Below are 16,986 nucleotides of genomic sequence, written 5' to 3'. Positions count from 1 at the left end.
AGATAGCATCAGTGGTTGATTCCACACAATATTTGTAGGCTTTTACTTTTTCTATTTTAATTGGTCACCTCAGAGAATTTTCAGTAGGTCCAGTTGCTCAACAATTATGGGCTTTTTTATTTAATTAATATTATTTTAATTGTGTGTTCGTGGAGATCTTAGTCATCAGTCCAACTTAACAAAAGTTTTAGCCATGAGTTTAAGAAAAATCAGACCATGTGATGATGATGGGTAAATTCGTTGATTGTTAACTGTGGGCCTTGTTTATACCTATCATAATTTGACTTCTAACTCCAAACCCATTGTTCTTTTAATAATGATTACTATATGTTTGAACTTTTTTTTTTTTTACACTATATGTTTGAACTTAGTAGTAGTATTATTTACAGAATCAATGCAACTGGATTTTGAACAAATTGAAGAGCAATCCTTCTTGTTTAAAAAAGTATTCTGATATTTGAGCTGCTTGGATCTTGATTTCTTTACTCTTTGTATAAGACGAAAAACTCGTCGAATTATAGTGCTCCAAGAACTCGTCCAATTTTATCACCCCAAGGGCGTAAAAACTCGACTTATTGGCTATATATAGTCAATCAAAAACCTTAGTATGTTTGTAAGGCACAAGACATTCCGACTAAAAATTGTTGTAAAATAAAGTAAATTTAATAATAATAATTTCAAGTGGAACATTAAATAAAAAAGTGGTTTGTCTCTCAAATTTAGTTTCAGTCTATTGAACCTGACATCGCTGCCAGGCTTGTAAAAATTGTTACGACAATAGTAACATTATGTGCTTAATTGTCAATTTCTTATTCATTCTGTCATTATTCCACTAATAATTTAGTTTTTCCACATACAGGGAGTAAATTTTTATACCATTAAGTACTTATGTTAATTCATTGTAATATTAGGGATAATCAGGATAATAAAGATATTACAGATTTTTTTCATAAATTTCTCTATACATGTAGTATAAAGTTCATAGTCGTTGTCAAACTTTTTAAATGGTGAAAACGCATGCGTTTTAGAATCTTTAATTACATATCTAAAACCATCAAATATAGAGGGATTATATACATCAACCTCTGAATTTCTTCACAGATATACCCCAATGTATATTGAAGAAAAGAGTACACTATGTGTGTCTTCTCAAATCTCAATTGCATCGAAAATTCAAGACAGTTGGAAGATTGCAGAAGAAACAGACTAGTAAAAGAATATACAAAAAACACAGATGCCAACATTAGTAGTATTAGTTTCTGAAGAGTCTGGAAGATTAACATAGAAACTGAAAGACACCGACTCTCTTAACGATTTATGCTCTGACCACGCTTTCTTAATCTCACGCTACCTGATTTTCTCTCTCTAAAAGGTGGCAAAGCACGCATCAATTTATCCGGCAAAGGCTCACTTTTGGCTCTCTCAAAAACATCCATTTTTTGTGTTTCACGCGTTTCCTCTTTCGAACTATCATTGGACTTCATTTTATTGTTCAGCTCTTCATCATCATCTGACATATAGCCATTTTCTTGCATCGCAAGGTCGTCATACTCCTCATCCGACTTGGTGGATCCTTCGTCCACAGAGCCTTCCAACTGGAATAGGTACATCAGATACCGAGTGAAGTTACAGGTGGATAGCACAGATAAACAAGTTATTAGCTAGTGCGATTCTTTGACAGAAATAGGCATATTCTTACAACTGACTAATCAAAACAAATAACTTACCTCTTCGTGGAGTTGCTTCTCTCCATCACTAAGATCCTCATCACTGTCAACTTCAGGTGGCTCATCGACCTCTTCATCACTACCATGCACGGAGAGTTCTTCCATGAGCTGCACAAGAAACAAAGGACAGTCACAAAAACGAATAAATGCAGTCTAGTATTAAACAATATAAACCAAAAGCTGAGGCTGAAGTACCTCTTTGGCAGGGCCATCAGAATTTCTAGGTGAGCTGCAGCAAGACGACAAGTATCTGCTACCAGTGTCGGTGAGCTCACCCTTGGACTCATCCACACTGCTGGCATGGCTTGTGCCCCCAGTATCACCAGGCCAAGCACTAATACCAAAGTGACCAAACTGCAGGTTGACAGGCTCTGATTTACCAATCTGCAAGGGTCCATACATAGGGGTTCCGATTCCATTCCATGCAGGATAGCTTGCAATCTTCATGCCATTATTAACTGGGATGTCAACTGGCCATGCCTTGGCCACAGAGCCATCATCATTCAGAAGTGCCATCAACTGTCTTGTGGAACCTTGCCTCTGGATCAACTGAAACATTCCCTTGGAGCTCAATGAATTGGCAGTACACTGATTTCTGTACTCCTCATCGATAACGACAACTTTGTTTGTGATCGGATCATAAAGATGCTCACCTGCCTCACGCCTTCTCAAGCAACTGAACACCGTTGCGTGAATGGATGCCACGCTTTTATCAACATTAGTGTTGTTAATCTTTGGGACCAAGTGCTTATCTGCTCGGTTGCAGAGGTATTCCTGGATTGTTCTTATGTTCCGGATATATTTAACATACTTGTTCCTAGCAGGGTCTAATGTCATGTATTTAGCACGGACAGCAAACCTTTCCAAGTGCTTCTCTTCATTTGCAATGTAAATCATGAACGGTATAACAGATGGATGTTTCTTCATGAGCCCCATCTGCATGACAATTAAATTATCATCCACTGTAATCAAACCAGTATTCTCAAGGTCAAAGGCAAATTGGAGCTTAATAAAAAAAACATAAAATCAACATCTAGCAATATGAATAATTACCACAAAATTGAGACTCAGGTGAACCCCTTCAACCACAACAGATTCTTTTCTTTCTTCCCAAGCAGTTATCAACCGGTCAAGGCTATCAATAACCATCTCACTTTGTGCTTTGAACCCTTCGATTGCCATCCGCTTTGGACTTATCAAATCACAAGTGGTTGTACTTCCATCTGATTTTCCAGTTGAAGAATTACTGGGAACTTCATCCTTTGCTAGTGAGGCAGCAGAAATACCAGCTGTCTTTTTTGCTTTCTTTTTGGCCTTAGCCTCTGCAACTGCAACCGGATCTAAATACTCGCCAGCATGGTAAGTTGAAGCCCAGAGCAAAGGGTTTTGTTCTTCATCAACAAAACTTCTCATCATATGCCGAATTGAGTCCGTAGATAAAACAGTTGTGATACCCAGCCTGCTTCCCTACGGTGATAATGTGTGAAAAAAAATTTAGGACCAACCACTCTCTGAGTATAACTCAAGGCCAATATACCAAGATATCATTCAGAGGAATAAAATTTAGGCAGCACAATAAAGATTAAAGCCACCAAGATACGTAAGTGGTAGTCAAAATAGTAATAAGAGTTTTCTTTACATAGTAACCATCATCAAATATCTATTTCAACATGAAATTTGGGAACTCAAGTCGGTAAAATAAGCAAATATCTTAGGAACAATAGACTGAGCCACACGAAGACAAAGGAAACTATCAGGGCACCATCATGAAAACTAAATCATGAATAGACTACTATGGATTATAGAAAGTAAATCCACGCATAAGAAACTTGAATGGAAAACCCACCAGCAAGGCAGATAATGTAGATTTTCCACAGCCGCTTGTGCCACAGAGTAATACAGTCACAGATTCCTTTCTCTCTCTGATTCTGAAAGGGGAATGAGATTTTAACAATAAAATGAAACAATATTCATTCAAAAGAATGTCCTTGAGACCAAAATGAAAAAAGACATGCGCACAATTTATTTCAACAAAGGAAACTTTACTACAGAGAAATTAAATTTAAGGGACTCTACATTCGATATTGTTACACTCAATTCCCAAATGATAGTTCGTTCTACCACAAGGAACCCCCTCAATCATTATTTGAAGATGCAGTACAAGATGACAAAATGAATGGAAAATGAGCAATTTAACATACAACTGTAGAACAAGAAAGATGCATCATCATTAACCATCAGTCCTCTGGTTTGGATTTCCTTTTTGCTAATGGAGAATGGTTTTAGTCAAGCATCAAATACATTACCTGCAAGCTAAAACTAGATCAGCCCTCTGGTTTGGCCCCATATACTTGTATTCTGTTAGAGCTTCACAAACAACATCCAGAAATACTTTCCTTCTGACAACAATTGTTGTGCGTCTTTTGTATAACTCAAATGGCTTGTTGTTGCTTTTGCTTTTATCTTCCTCAGGTATCATTTTATGATCATCTCCTTTGTCCGAGCATGCATGAACACAAAATTCAGAATCGCCATGAGGATGTACTTTGACACCCCGTGCTAGTGACACTTCTATACATTCTGGAGCCAATTTGTCCACAAATGTCTCACTTCTGAGCATTTCAAGTACCCTTTGGCTAATCTTAACAAACAGAAAATTCAGTATTATGAGTGATGTGGGAGAGAACATGATGCATTCCATTAGCTAAATAGCAGAAATTCAGCACATATATGAATTTTTAACTTGTCAAACACAGATCAAATCAATTGCGAAAAAACTACACAGCTCCTCTAGTTCTATAAATATTATCAATTCAGTTGAAAAGGGTCAGAGATCAAACATAATTACAGATCAGCATGGGAATGCATACACTCAATAGTCAATACAGTCACCTATTTCATTGTTTTCATAAATGTCTTTTCATTCGATCTTATATATTACGAAATACAGAAAAATAAGGAATCCCAAGTCAAATACTCCCTCGTCTACCAAGAGTGCAACATTGATGAGAGACTGGTTTCAATAGTATTAGGTAATTTGATACGTGGAGAGAGTGTCCCTAATTAAGATAGTGGCCTTATAGTTTTTTCATAAATAAAGAGTATTATCAAAGTAAATTACAAAGAGGCGTCTCATACGCTTTGCGGAGGCCTAGGCAATGAGGGAGTAAAAAATTCGGAATGACCTCCCCCACCATACCCTAAAACCAAAGACCAGCAGCCGCCTCAAGAGGCAAGAGCTGATGTCTTCCCTAAAGGACTAGCAAGGCATAGCAAATCAAGAACATCGAAAGAATAAAATCAGAAACGGGGCAATTGCTCGGTTTAAAGTTTAAAATTCTAAATCACAACAAAACTAGAGTAGTCTGAATCTTGACGGGAATGCATGTAAGCAAAAACGACAATTGCCCTCATTTATGAGAAAAAAAAACCGACAATTAAAAGCATTCCAAACAAAAAATTTCTTTTAAGGCAATCAGAAAGATACCTTAAAGGCATGACGAGCCTTACAACCCATCAGCTGCAAAGTGCTTTGGAGAACCGAACGCGTGTAGCGGAATGACGGCGGACCACTCTTCTCTCCCTCCGCCGTTCCCGCTTCATCCTCCAGTACCACTATGTACAGAAGCTTGGCTACTCCCTCCGCCGCCGCCATTTTCGAAACCTTAAAATTGACAGGCACAATAAAATTAAAGCTACAAATCAGCAAGCCAAAAAAATCGAATCAACCATCACAATCAAAACCACAAAACAGAATAAACAAGCAGTCACGATCGCCAATGTAGGTACAAACCTGCACAGTACGAATTGAGAGGAGAAATTCTGGTGCCCGATTTAGGGTTCTATAAGTGGATGCCGTAACGATCTGACGGGAAAATAGGAAGGTAGAGGATCAAGGGAGAGGGAGAAGGAGAAGAAGAAGAGCAATAGCATGGTTCCCGATGCAATCGAGACATTTGCACCGCCAGCAGCTGCCACGCATCACGGCTAAGACGGCGCCACCGAATTCGTCTGCCGCTCCGCTGAATGTAGTCCGGCGCGTAGTGCAGAAGAGACAGATTGAGGTTTAGTTTTATACGGTGTGACTAAATGCGGGGCCCATTTACAACAAAGGGCAATTTATAAGGGTAGATTGCAGTAGTGGCATTAGTCGTAATTCTGGGAAAGATGGGGGTGGAGTTCTGCCCAAGGTAAAACCGTCACACGTTGGAAATTGAAGTGTACCCAAAGTCAATACATTATTTAACAATAATATTACTACTACTATATTTATATTCATTATGACAATATCGGTGCAATTCTATATTGATTATGAGAAATTGTAATTCTACATTGATTTATGAAAAAATCGGGCCAATTCTATACTATCGATTATGACAAAATCGGGTATCGTATAGAAGTTATAGCGTAGATTATGCATATTTTTCTAATATACTTACAAGTTAGGGTGATGTTATGGTTGGAAAAAAAAAAGAATATTTTTAAAATATAAAAAGTGCAATACGCTCTTATAACACGCAATGGATTTGAAGTTTGCCGGTTTTGAGTTTGTTTATTAAGTATCGCATGGATTCTTCCCCTTAAAAGAAGTGTTGTTATACTTATTTGGAATAAATTGTTAACAAGAACACGTATTCATAAAGAGAGATAATAATCAATTGCTAATATTGAAAGATATAAAATTATTTATTTGTAACAGACATTTTACCCGTTACTAAATTATTTATTTTTGTAATTTTATTTTCTTAAATAAAGAAATAATTAATAATAGCAGATGTGTCTGTTACTAAGATATTATTTGTTTGACGAATTTTATGATTGACGAATTTTACATATTAAACCTTAGTAACTAAGATAAGTACATAGCCTCAATGATAATTGAATATATTACGCTTATAATATAAAATTAAATGAGGGCATCAAGTGCACGTGGAAAGCTCAACAAACGCGTAAAAAATATAAAAAATTAAGCACAAAAAATAGAAGTGGTGGTCCAATCTATAACCATTTTGTAGATGACCCACACCTCAACGGCACGCAGATTAAGGAACCTCCATTTTAATAAATCCTCTATATTTTGACTTAGACTTTTGTATCTATAGCCTTTAGTATTTTTAATGATATATTTATCTATTTTTTCCGATGATAAATAAATGCATCCATGCATTAGCATTACTACTCAACACAACAATCCTTTCGCACCAAATACATCCCACAACTACGTTAACTAGAACAAGTCAAAATTCCATCAAAAGAAAACTATATATTCGAGAGTAACAACCTGATTTTTATAATACTATTCAACCATATGTATATAGAACTATACACGAACGCGTTGGCCGGTTCCGTAGGAAAATTTGAATTCATGTTTATTCACACTTGGTGTTTGAGAAGATTTTCACTTTAATTTATTGAATATCCACTTTAATGGTAGCCTATTAAAGTGGGACGTTCAAATAAGATAAGATACGCAGAAAGTAGTATATATTGAATTAATTCGAGCCGGATTAACCCTATTTTTAATTTTTAATTTTTCTATTGCTTTTAAGCTAAGCTCATCATTTTGTTATCATAAATACTATATATAATCATTCATCTCCTTCATACTATTGTTAATTAGGAGTAGAATACTTTTAAATTTAAAAAGAAAAGTTCAAATGGTATAATTCATTCTAATATGGGTCCAAATCATTTTTTTATACATGCACAACGAAAGATCTGGTGGGGGAGCCATCTATTTTTATAAATAAAAAGCACTAATGGATTGGCGATTTGTAGCTAAAAGTGAATCTTACTTATATAACCCATTTATAAAAAAAACACTCTATTAAAAATATTCGACCGACTGCTAATCAAATATATACATTTACTTATTTTCTTTTCTTTTCCGCCAAATACATCAAAATAATATGCTTTACACATATAAGCACAAATCTTCTCTACCTAGTCAAAATTTAGAATTTTAATGAATTAAGGGCATCATCAATTCATGCATTTGTCGGCCATTAGAGCATTCACAATTGGGGGCGATCACCAAGGCCGATTGATCGCCCCCCGCCTCCGACCGGTCACCATTGCAGAGGGAGGGCCGATTCTCCCTCCCCCTCACCTCCGCCCCCGCGCCGATCAATGGCCTCAGCCGATGGCCCCATCGGCTCCACATCTGCCTTGCATGGGCATCCATTGCGGAGGCTCGGGCCGATGGCGGAGCCGATTTTTTTTATTATTATTATTTTTAATTTTCTTCTCCTATTATAAATATCACAATCTCCTCTTCTTCATTTCACACATCCACATCCTTCTCTATTTCACATTTTTTTGTCACTAGAAATGTCTATTAATTTCGCCCCATATCGGATTCTGATTCTGATTCCGACATCGCGAGAGCAACCCAATCAACACATTTTTTTGTCACTAGAATGAATTTATTATGTAATTTTATTTATATTATTTAGACATTTATGCTTTATTTAGTTTTTAAAATAAAATATGTTTTTTGTTGTATATTTCACGTTGTCTTTAATTATTACTTCAACAGAAATTAAAAGAGTGAAATAAAATAGTGATGATGTTGAAATGAGATAGACTCTGAGATAGGCTCTGGGATGGGCTCTCATTGCAGGGAGATGGGCTCTGAGATGAGTCTGTTGACGTGGCAAGAAAAAATGGAGATAGACTCTGAGATAAGCTTCAGAGATAGGCTCTTATTGTGAATTCTCTTAGATGTCACGGCTTTGCATGAGTTTTAAAAATGTAATGGAAAATGAACTTAAAAATTTAATAAAATTTGGATTCTACTTTTATATATTATTTTTATAATAAAATGTGAATAGAAATGAATTAGTTGAATGTGTGGTCCATTATCGAAAATAATAGTAAAAGGTAGGTGTGACAACGATTGGCACACGGACCAAAAAAATTAATACTCCATCCGTCCCTGAAATTTTGTCACATTTTCCCATTTCCGTCAGTCCCACAAAATTTATCATATTTCACTTTATACCAATTTTGGTAGTGAACCACACATTCCACTAACTTATTTTCACTCACATTTTATTATAAAATTAATACTTTAAAAATAGGACTAACATTCTACTAATTTTTTCAACTTACTTTCCATTATATTTCTTAAAATTCGTCCCTGAGGGAGTAACGTTTAACTGTGAACGAAAAGTTATTACAATGTGAAACAAATTAAAATAATTAGTGGTATCTCTCTAGAGTTTGCTCAATATAGGGGTATCTTACTATTTCTAGCTCAATGCGTGCTCGTATGAAAAGAAAAGTGTAAAAAGTAGGGGAAAAAGTAAAAAAGCACAGAATCAAATGTAATCTTGATGCTTTCGATTAGATTTTGTGCTCAGCTACGAAATCTATTTTGCCTCAATAGAAACTTTTTAGTTTTTATATAACTAGTTTTTATATAACTAATGTTAGAATCGTGTTTGATCAAATGATTTTTGACTAATAATAAATGTTATAAGACATTTAATTTTGTGAAATTAAATGCAATAACGTTGATCTACGTTCCGAGTAGATGACCGTAGTATATTTATTTTCTCAAATCTGATTTCCGGTGAGTGAGAAATAATATATTAAAGTTGTTACAATAAAGCTAGAAATGAGCTATGTGAAAAAACTAAAAGATTAATTAACTAGGTGTTAATTATCCTATATCGGGGATGATAAACTTCTTTGATGAAGTATTTAATCAGATGAATTATCATGTGTAATAATTATCTTTGAATAATACGGGTGACAGAGCTCACACGCGCGTGCCGCTGCCCGCCCACGACCCGTGACCCGTGCACCGGGTGCCTTGGATCTTGGATCTTGGTCTTTGGGCTGTTCTTTGGAGCTGGTCGTTGAGCGTGGTTCGAGCCTCGCTTGTTCCTTTTAGATCACCCCAAACTCCACGCTATCCTCGAATGGTCAAAAGGTTCCCGCTGGACCCCAACGCACAACGGGAGACAAAAGGTCCCCCTGGACCCCGACGCATAACGGGAGACAAAAGGTCCCCGATGGACCCCCGACGGTCCATGGTGTATCCCGTCGTGTAGCTGCTGCTACTTCAGAGACGAAGCCGTTTTATCTTTGGGGACGACACGCCAAACCGTGTGCACTATCGGGACGTATCTCGTCTTGCGGAAAGAGGACTCATCGACTCGGCTTACCACTTTCCATAAGTTTTCCGTGTAATTTGTTCAGTTATTTTCCGTATAATTTTTCCTTTATTTTCGTATAATTTTTCGCCAGGTAAATTTGTATCTCATTTCCTCAACAACTAAAACTTTTGTTTGCATTCCGGTTCCAAAATTATTGATGGAGAAGTGGAAATCTATCAAATTAGATGTTGGTATGAGAATCAGAACTATTCAGAAAGTTGCTGACAAAATTTATTCTTTAGTTTTATTCCATACACATATAGTTTAAACGCCACACAATAATGGATAAATTAATGCGTATACGCATTAGTTCTGGGCCACATCTTAAGTAAGCAAAAAAAATTGTGGCTGCTTTTTTCACTCCCATCCTCAAATTTGAAGCAAAGATTATGTTAAATTGACCAAAAAAGAATATATGTATATAGATAAATACCATATTAAAAATAAAAAAAGTTAATATAATTGTCATTACAAATTTACAATAATGCTACTCCCAAGATTAACTAAATAATGAATGGGTCCAGTGCACATAAAATTATTCCCGTTGGTTTAGTTATTAGAATAAATAATAGCAGTAGTAGTATAAAAATAAGAAAATTGCATTTGTTCTTCTAAAAATGTCAAACAACGAATACAGAATACATGCTCTTTCAGCACCGGATGCTTTCCGTCTGACTATTCTACAAAACTCATATATATATATATATATATATATATATAGGGTTGTGATCAAGATAGAACCATTCTTAAATGTAGAACCAATCTTAAATGTAGAACCAAGGCCAAATTTGAATTGAAAACATGATTAGTGGGGTGGTTAGTGGGGTGGTTATAACCGATGCATTGTGATTATGTATGAAATTTGATCTTGACCATCCTTTTCCTCATCCAATGGATGAAATGTAGTTCTAGGTTATACATTTTAGATTGTTTTGTATATAAGACAACCATATATATATATATATATATGTGTGTGTGTGTATGAGAGCGTTATTCTCCTATTCATCCCTTAGATCCTTTATTCTTCTTAATATGGGCCGTTAGATCCTATTCATCAACGGTCCAGATGATCTGCATTATTATTGCACTATAATGGTGCATTATTAGTCGGTGTGCATTATTTAATTGAAAATCTGCATTATTACACTATAATGGTGCATTATTAGTCGGTGTGCATTATTCAACTGAAAATCTGCATTATTAAATTACACGTGACACCAATCTAATCATCGGATGACAAAATCGTGGGACTGAGATTAAAAAGAACAAAGAACAAAAGATACAAAAAGGAAATGAATACATCCCTCTATATATATATATATACGCGTGAAAATTAATTAATCTAGCCATTAAATTTTTTTTAATTCAATTTATTGGCTCGGCTCACCAAATTTTTGGCAATGAAGCTGCCTAAAAGTACTAACTTATCTATATGCTGCTCTATAGCTAATCTTCTTGCTATATTGGCCCAACAAAAAAACCTTAATTTTAATTTTTATATGTTTTTGGAGTTGACAAAAACCTATCCATAACGATGATTGTATGCCAAAATTAGGTTATTATACATATGTGAACGCCTTGGTTGAATGAATGTAAAGACAAAATTAGGTTGATATGCCAAAAAGAACACCTTAATTACTTTTAATGTATGCAAATATATTAGGCTGTTATCTAAAAAGAGTATATTATTCTAATAAAAGAAATCGACATACCTTATTTTATTGATTGAAATTAATCTCAAAGAAGTTATTAGAGGAAACATACCAAACAACCTCTAAAATAACAGCCACGGCTAGAGTATCATTTTGTCATAATTAAATGGTCTCTCACGGTTAAAAATTTCATTTCACTAGATTATTACATTCATATTTTATAAAAAAAAATTAAAATAAAAGTGTAACTAGTATTTCACTAACTTTTCTATCTAAATTTTTTCACATTTTTTTTAAATTTGTGCGGGGCAAAGTGGGATTTTATACGGAGGGATGGGAGTAATGCATATGTTAGTATTAATTTTTATACATGTGGATGTGGGTAGTGTAGCCTTGTCTGTCCAAATTTAATTAGTTGAAAATTATGTAGCATGCGTCAAACCAATTTATGTTTTCAACCGGACATCTATTTCCATATCAATTCGTATAGAGTCACAAGAAATCATTTCTGGACCCACATAAAAAACCAACCAGTAACATTACTGATGGCCTTTAATTGCATATTATTTTTTGTTAGTGATTTTTATCAGTATTAGTAGCTCTTATTATACTCAGTAGCTAGCATATAGTACAAAAATACACACTCCTTTGTTTTAAGCCTAACTATTACTATATCCAGCTCCCATATAGTAATTTATGCTCAATTTGAAAAAAAAATGAAGCTTTACATTTTTTTATAGCAGAATGGACGGAGTGTCACTGATAAATTAAAAATTAATCAAAATATTTGTTCTCCAAACACAAGGTATGATAGATTTACAATAATACTTAAAAGATCAATTGATAGGATCATTAAGATGGGAATTGAAAATAATGGGGACATGGCATTCAATTGCCGTAGCTTTCACACAAACGTGACTCTTTAAAGTTTTCAAGTGTTGGCTTCTCCATATGATTCCCACGCCAAAAACATTCTAAATAAAAGTAGGGACCGTTATTCAAAACAAAAGGATAAAAATATATTGGACACATCACACATATATGACTGATTTTTTTTGGATATTTGGTAAAGTTTCACATACATAATACTCAATATAAACTTGATATTGTATTTTGGTAGTATGATGCGATATTGTATTTTGGTAGTAGTAATTATTAAATTTTGCACCAAGGCGTCAATTCCAGTGCTTTAAATGAAAACTTATTGCTCGCCCATACTGATTATTGAAAGAAAGTGACAGGTAAATAAATGATTGTAAGCCAAAGATTCAAACAAATAATACTATGCGAGTGGCTCCCACTTCAACAAAATTAGTTGACAAGTTACTTCCTAGATTTATGTCTCCATTACACACTAGAAAAGATTCAAAAGAGATTCCACGTGAAATCATTTTCTGGTCGTAAAGTTGGAGGAAAATAATAAAAGATGACATTCTTTGGGTTTTGTGAAGAAACAGTGCTTTTTTTTTTCTTCTAAAAGAAGCATATTATTTATTTTTAAAATTGTTTAATGGTAGATTCGTATCCTAACTCCAAAGATTATAGTTTGGATTCAACAAAAAATATCATGAGACTTTCACACTTGAAACAAAATGGCTCATCACTAGTTTAGGTCCACTTGTACCATGTTAGAGAGGGGGTAATCACCTTCTTAAAAGGCCTCATTTGGTGGAAGGATTATCCACTCATTTATAGGATTTAGAATCACCAATTTGTTGATGTGGGAAGAGAAGATATTTCAATAACTAGCAGCTCGAGTATGCAAAAAGGAATTTTATTAGGAGTATATAAGACTACAATATGAAGTCAGCTAAATAGGTTGATTGATGTGGAACAACATACGAAATTCAGCTCACTTGAAAAACACACCAAAACAATCCCTCTCCTCACCTAAAAATTTCCCAGATTAGACTGAGTAGCTGCCTGCCGGTGGCTGCCCGGCAGCGACTGGCGCTTTAGGCTTCGCTTTCTCGACGACAATGGCTTGTGTGGTGAGCACCATTCCAGCAACTGAAGCTGCATTTTGCAGCGCACATCTCGTCACCTTAGCTGGGTCGATCACTCCCGATTCTACCAAGTTCTCGTACGAATCAGTCAGCGCGTTGTAACCAAACTCCCATTCATTGGCCCTCACTTTTTCCACGACTACCTCGCCTTCCACCCCAGCGTTTTGGGCAATCAAAGCTGCTGGCGCTACTAAAGCCTGCAATTACATTGCAATACATTCTCATTTTAATGACATCTAACAAATATGAAAAACTTTCTGTGTCATATATATTAAAAAGTGAAGCAGTTGTCACCTTTTGTATGATATCAGCACCAAGCCGCTCATCGGCATCTTCAAGCTTGTCCTTGATCGCAGGGACGTAAGTCGAGAGATGAACCAGTGCAGCTCCGCCACCGGGCACGATGCCTTCCTCAATGGCAGCAAATGTTGCATTTTTGGCATCTTCGATGCGGAGCTTGCGGTCTTCAAGCTCAGTCTCTGTTGCAGCACCAACTTTGATAACAGCAACACCACCAGACAGCTTGGCAATTCTCTCAGCAAGTTTCTCAGAGTCATAAACAGAATCAGTCTCAGACAACTCCCTTTTAAGCTGAGCAATTCTAGATTGCAGCTCATCCTTGGATGCAGCATCTGCGATTAGAGTTGTGGAGTCCTTGGTGATGGTTATCTTTCTAGCTACACCAAGCTGGTCGATATCAGTGTCTTCCACGCGCAATCCCAAATCAGTAGCTTGATACTCGGCTCCTGCAACATAGGAAAACTGAATGAAAAGCTTGCACAAGATCCTCAGGGGAGACATGAAATGATGTTCCATGCTCGACTGCCTGTGGAACCCCCTTGTTTTTTACTACACAACATATTCATCTACATGTGACATACCAGTCAAAATAGCAATATCCTGGAGAAGCGCTTTCCTCCGTTCTCCGAATCCGGGGGCTTTGATGGCAGCCACATTCACAATACCTCGGAGCTTGTTTACAACGAGAGTTGCCAAAGCTTCTCCAGTGACATCTTCAGCAATAATGAGTAAAGGTGCCCTTAACTGGGTAGTTTTCTCTAACAAAGGAATGATGTCCTTGATTGCTGAGATCTTCTGGTCTGTAACTAATACCCTAGCATTCTCAAACTCAACACTCAGCTTCTCAGGGTTTGTGACAAATTGCGGAGAGATATATCCTCTGTCAATCTGTGGTTAGGAAATACCAGCATTGGTAAAGCAATTTTAACAAGATAAAAAACACAACACAAGAAAGACACAGCACATGCTCACACACAAAAATGAAAACCCCCTGATGCATACCTCCATTCCTTCTTCTACATCAACAGTGGTCTCAAATGAGGAGGATGACTCGATGGACAGAACACCATCCGGCCCAACCTTGTCAATTGCATCAGCAATCATTGTCCCAATTGTCTCATCATTCCCAGCAGAGATGGAGGCAATGGCTGCAACAACAGCAGAAAAAAGTCAGCATAGGAACCACTAGTTTTTATATGTAGTGACATCATCCGAAGAACACCATATGAACTTGACAGGTGCAACCTCATGAGTCATGAATGCAATACCTTTAATATCATCCCGGCCCTTGACAGGCCTAGCCTTCTTTTCGAGCTCATCAACCAAACCCTGCACGGTTTTATCAATGCCTTTCTTTACAGCAACTGCATTAGCACCAGATGTAACACTGAGGAGGCCAAGTTTGACAATTTCACGTGCAAGAACAGATGCAGTAGTAGTCCCATCACCGGCAGAATCATTCGTCTTGCTAGCAACCTTGACATGAAATGCAAACTCAGTAACAGATTCAATAACATAAGCAGGGTCGTGATATTTATGTCAAAGTCAACCAAACAAATGGCTTGCTCTGAATCCCCTGTGTAAGAATGGCAGAATGCTAAAAATGGTAAACTGATTTTCCAATAACAGAGAAGACCAAAGATGAAGAACTAACCTCCCTAATCAAAGCAGCGCCAGCATTTTCCATAGCATCAGGCAACTCAATGGCGCGTGCGATTGTGACCCCATCATTGACCACCTTTGGGGACCCAAACTCATCCAAGACAACATTCCTTCCTACACGAAGTTATCAAACTTAAACTGGGTGTAACAGCACAAAGAACCAAGTCACACACCAGCTTAACCAGCACCCAGAAAGTGCAGAACACTACTAGCCAAGAACACAAACAAACAATTATAATGGTAGCTTATATGGTCTAGCTCCGTAAACTCTGCAGCACAAATCATTTGCTAGATATTTAATTTCAACTACACTAAAGGACAATTAAATTTGCATTGTTTAACATCATCGCACAATGGAACCTACACTGTCCACAAAAGCTTCACAAGACAAGGCGATTCACAATTCTTATCATTCCCACACAGACAAACCACCCTAACAAGAGTCTGCTATGCAGTTAACCGTAAAACATATACATAAAATAGTTACAGTCAACTACCAAATCATCACCAAGGTGAACAACAACCATGTAGATATCAATCAAAGACATGATTTTTCTCTCACCCCACCTCATAATAAGGCCGGAAAGAAAGTCAAACAACAAATACCAAAACCAACACCGCCATTGGTCAATTGATTTGACAAATTTACAGATATTGAAGCAAACAAAGATGTGCTAACAACACCAAGTTATCCAGAAATTACCCCTGGGACCAAGAGTAAGGCCGACAGCGCTGGCGAGCTTATCGATCCCGGACTGCATTGCAGACCGCGATTTCTGATCAAAAGCGATCTCCTTTGCATTGGCCCTCACAACAAACCGATTCCTGGACTGCTTCTGCCCCTGCTGCAATAACTGGTTCACCTTCCTATTCTTCAATCCATCCTAAAACACCGAAATGAATAAACAAATTAACATACATAGAAAAAAAACAGAGGTCAACCAATTAAAATAAACAGAAAAAGTGTGCAAGTGCGGCACCTGCTTAGAGGAGGAAGGGAGGATGGAGGCTGTAGAGATTGCATTTGCCGACGCCATTTCTGCAGATTGAGAGCTTTGCGGAATTAGGAGATTGAAGAAGAAATGAGGGTTCTGTTAGGGGTTTGGTGGGAGTGAGGTCAGACAAACTAGGGCTTATAGAGAGAGTGAGGTGAGATGTTCCAGAAGATACTTCTAGGGATGCCAAAGTAGCCCGCAACTCGTGGACGGGCCCGAATAGGCTGTCAAATTTATAGGATTAGCACTGAAAATTTCTAGCCCGATAAAATTAAAACTCGATTAGCCCGCACCCGATTAACCCGCGACCCATTAGGGCTAGACCCGAAAACCCGATAAAATTTCTATTATTCTATTTTTTACTTCTAATTCGACAATTCATTGATTAATTTTATAATATAGATAACTACAAAATAACTTTCAATTTTATATTAATTATACAAATTATATATTAAATTTTTATTAATATAATAATTGAT

The 16,986-nt window shown here is 36.5% G+C and overlaps 2 protein-coding genes across 2 annotated transcripts; both read right to left on the bottom strand.

Annotated features, from left to right (window-relative positions):
• Positions 1 to 1,142: 1,142 nt before the first annotated feature.
• LOC121744445 (P-loop NTPase domain-containing protein LPA1 homolog 1-like) lies at positions 1,143 to 5,798 on the bottom strand. Its single transcript, XM_042137986.1, has 8 exons — positions 5,521 to 5,798; positions 5,215 to 5,391; positions 4,034 to 4,368; positions 3,574 to 3,655; positions 2,781 to 3,194; positions 1,923 to 2,663; positions 1,728 to 1,835; positions 1,143 to 1,595 (listed from the first exon to the last, which is right to left on the bottom strand). Exons 2-8 carry the CDS (start codon positions 5,380 to 5,382, stop codon positions 1,308 to 1,310), a joined length of 2,136 nt encoding a protein of 711 aa, XP_041993920.1. The 5' UTR covers positions 5,383 to 5,391; positions 5,521 to 5,798; the 3' UTR covers positions 1,143 to 1,307.
• A 7,504-nt stretch (positions 5,799 to 13,302) lies between these two features.
• On the bottom strand, positions 13,303 to 16,653 carry LOC121744810 (ruBisCO large subunit-binding protein subunit alpha). The gene is made up of 8 exons (XM_042138464.1): positions 16,493 to 16,653; positions 16,216 to 16,396; positions 15,505 to 15,626; positions 15,119 to 15,326; positions 14,853 to 14,998; positions 14,432 to 14,738; positions 13,845 to 14,296; positions 13,303 to 13,747 (listed from the first exon to the last, which is right to left on the bottom strand). Exons 1-8 carry the CDS (start codon positions 16,547 to 16,549, stop codon positions 13,451 to 13,453), a joined length of 1,770 nt encoding a protein of 589 aa, XP_041994398.1. The 5' UTR covers positions 16,550 to 16,653; the 3' UTR covers positions 13,303 to 13,450.
• Between the last annotated feature and the right edge of the window lie 333 nt (positions 16,654 to 16,986).

Source organism: Salvia splendens, chromosome 8 (assembly GCF_004379255.2).
Source record: "Salvia splendens isolate huo1 chromosome 8, SspV2, whole genome shotgun sequence".
Taxonomy (NCBI): Eukaryota; Viridiplantae; Streptophyta; class Magnoliopsida; order Lamiales; family Lamiaceae; genus Salvia; species Salvia splendens.
The sequence above is the reverse complement of the archived record's forward strand: the minus strand, read 5'-3'. Positions and strand labels throughout refer to the sequence as shown.

Excerpts from the sequence above, each read along its gene's own strand:
- LOC121744445 (XM_042137986.1), bottom strand. The coding sequence starts at position 5,382 with ATGGCGGCGGCGGAGGGAGTAGCCAAGCTTCTGTACATAGTGGTACTG. Across the intron at positions 3,656-4,033 it reads GATCTAGTTTTAGCTTGCAG|AATCAGAGAGAGAAAGGAAT; the intron begins GTAATGTATTTG and ends TTCCCCTTTCAG. Across the intron at positions 2,664-2,780 it reads ACCTGAGTCTCAATTTTGTG|ATGGGGCTCATGAAGAAACA; the intron begins GTAATTATTCAT and ends ATTGTCATGCAG.
- LOC121744810 (XM_042138464.1), bottom strand. The coding sequence starts at position 16,549 with ATGGCGTCGGCAAATGCAATCTCTACAGCCTCCATCCTCCCTTCCTCC. Across the intron at positions 16,397-16,492 it reads TCCCTTCCTCCTCTAAGCAG|GATGGATTGAAGAATAGGAA; the intron begins GTGCCGCACTTG and ends TCGGTGTTTTAG. Across the intron at positions 14,739-14,852 it reads ATGTAGAAGAAGGAATGGAG|ATTGACAGAGGATATATCTC; the intron begins GTATGCATCAGG and ends TCCTAACCACAG.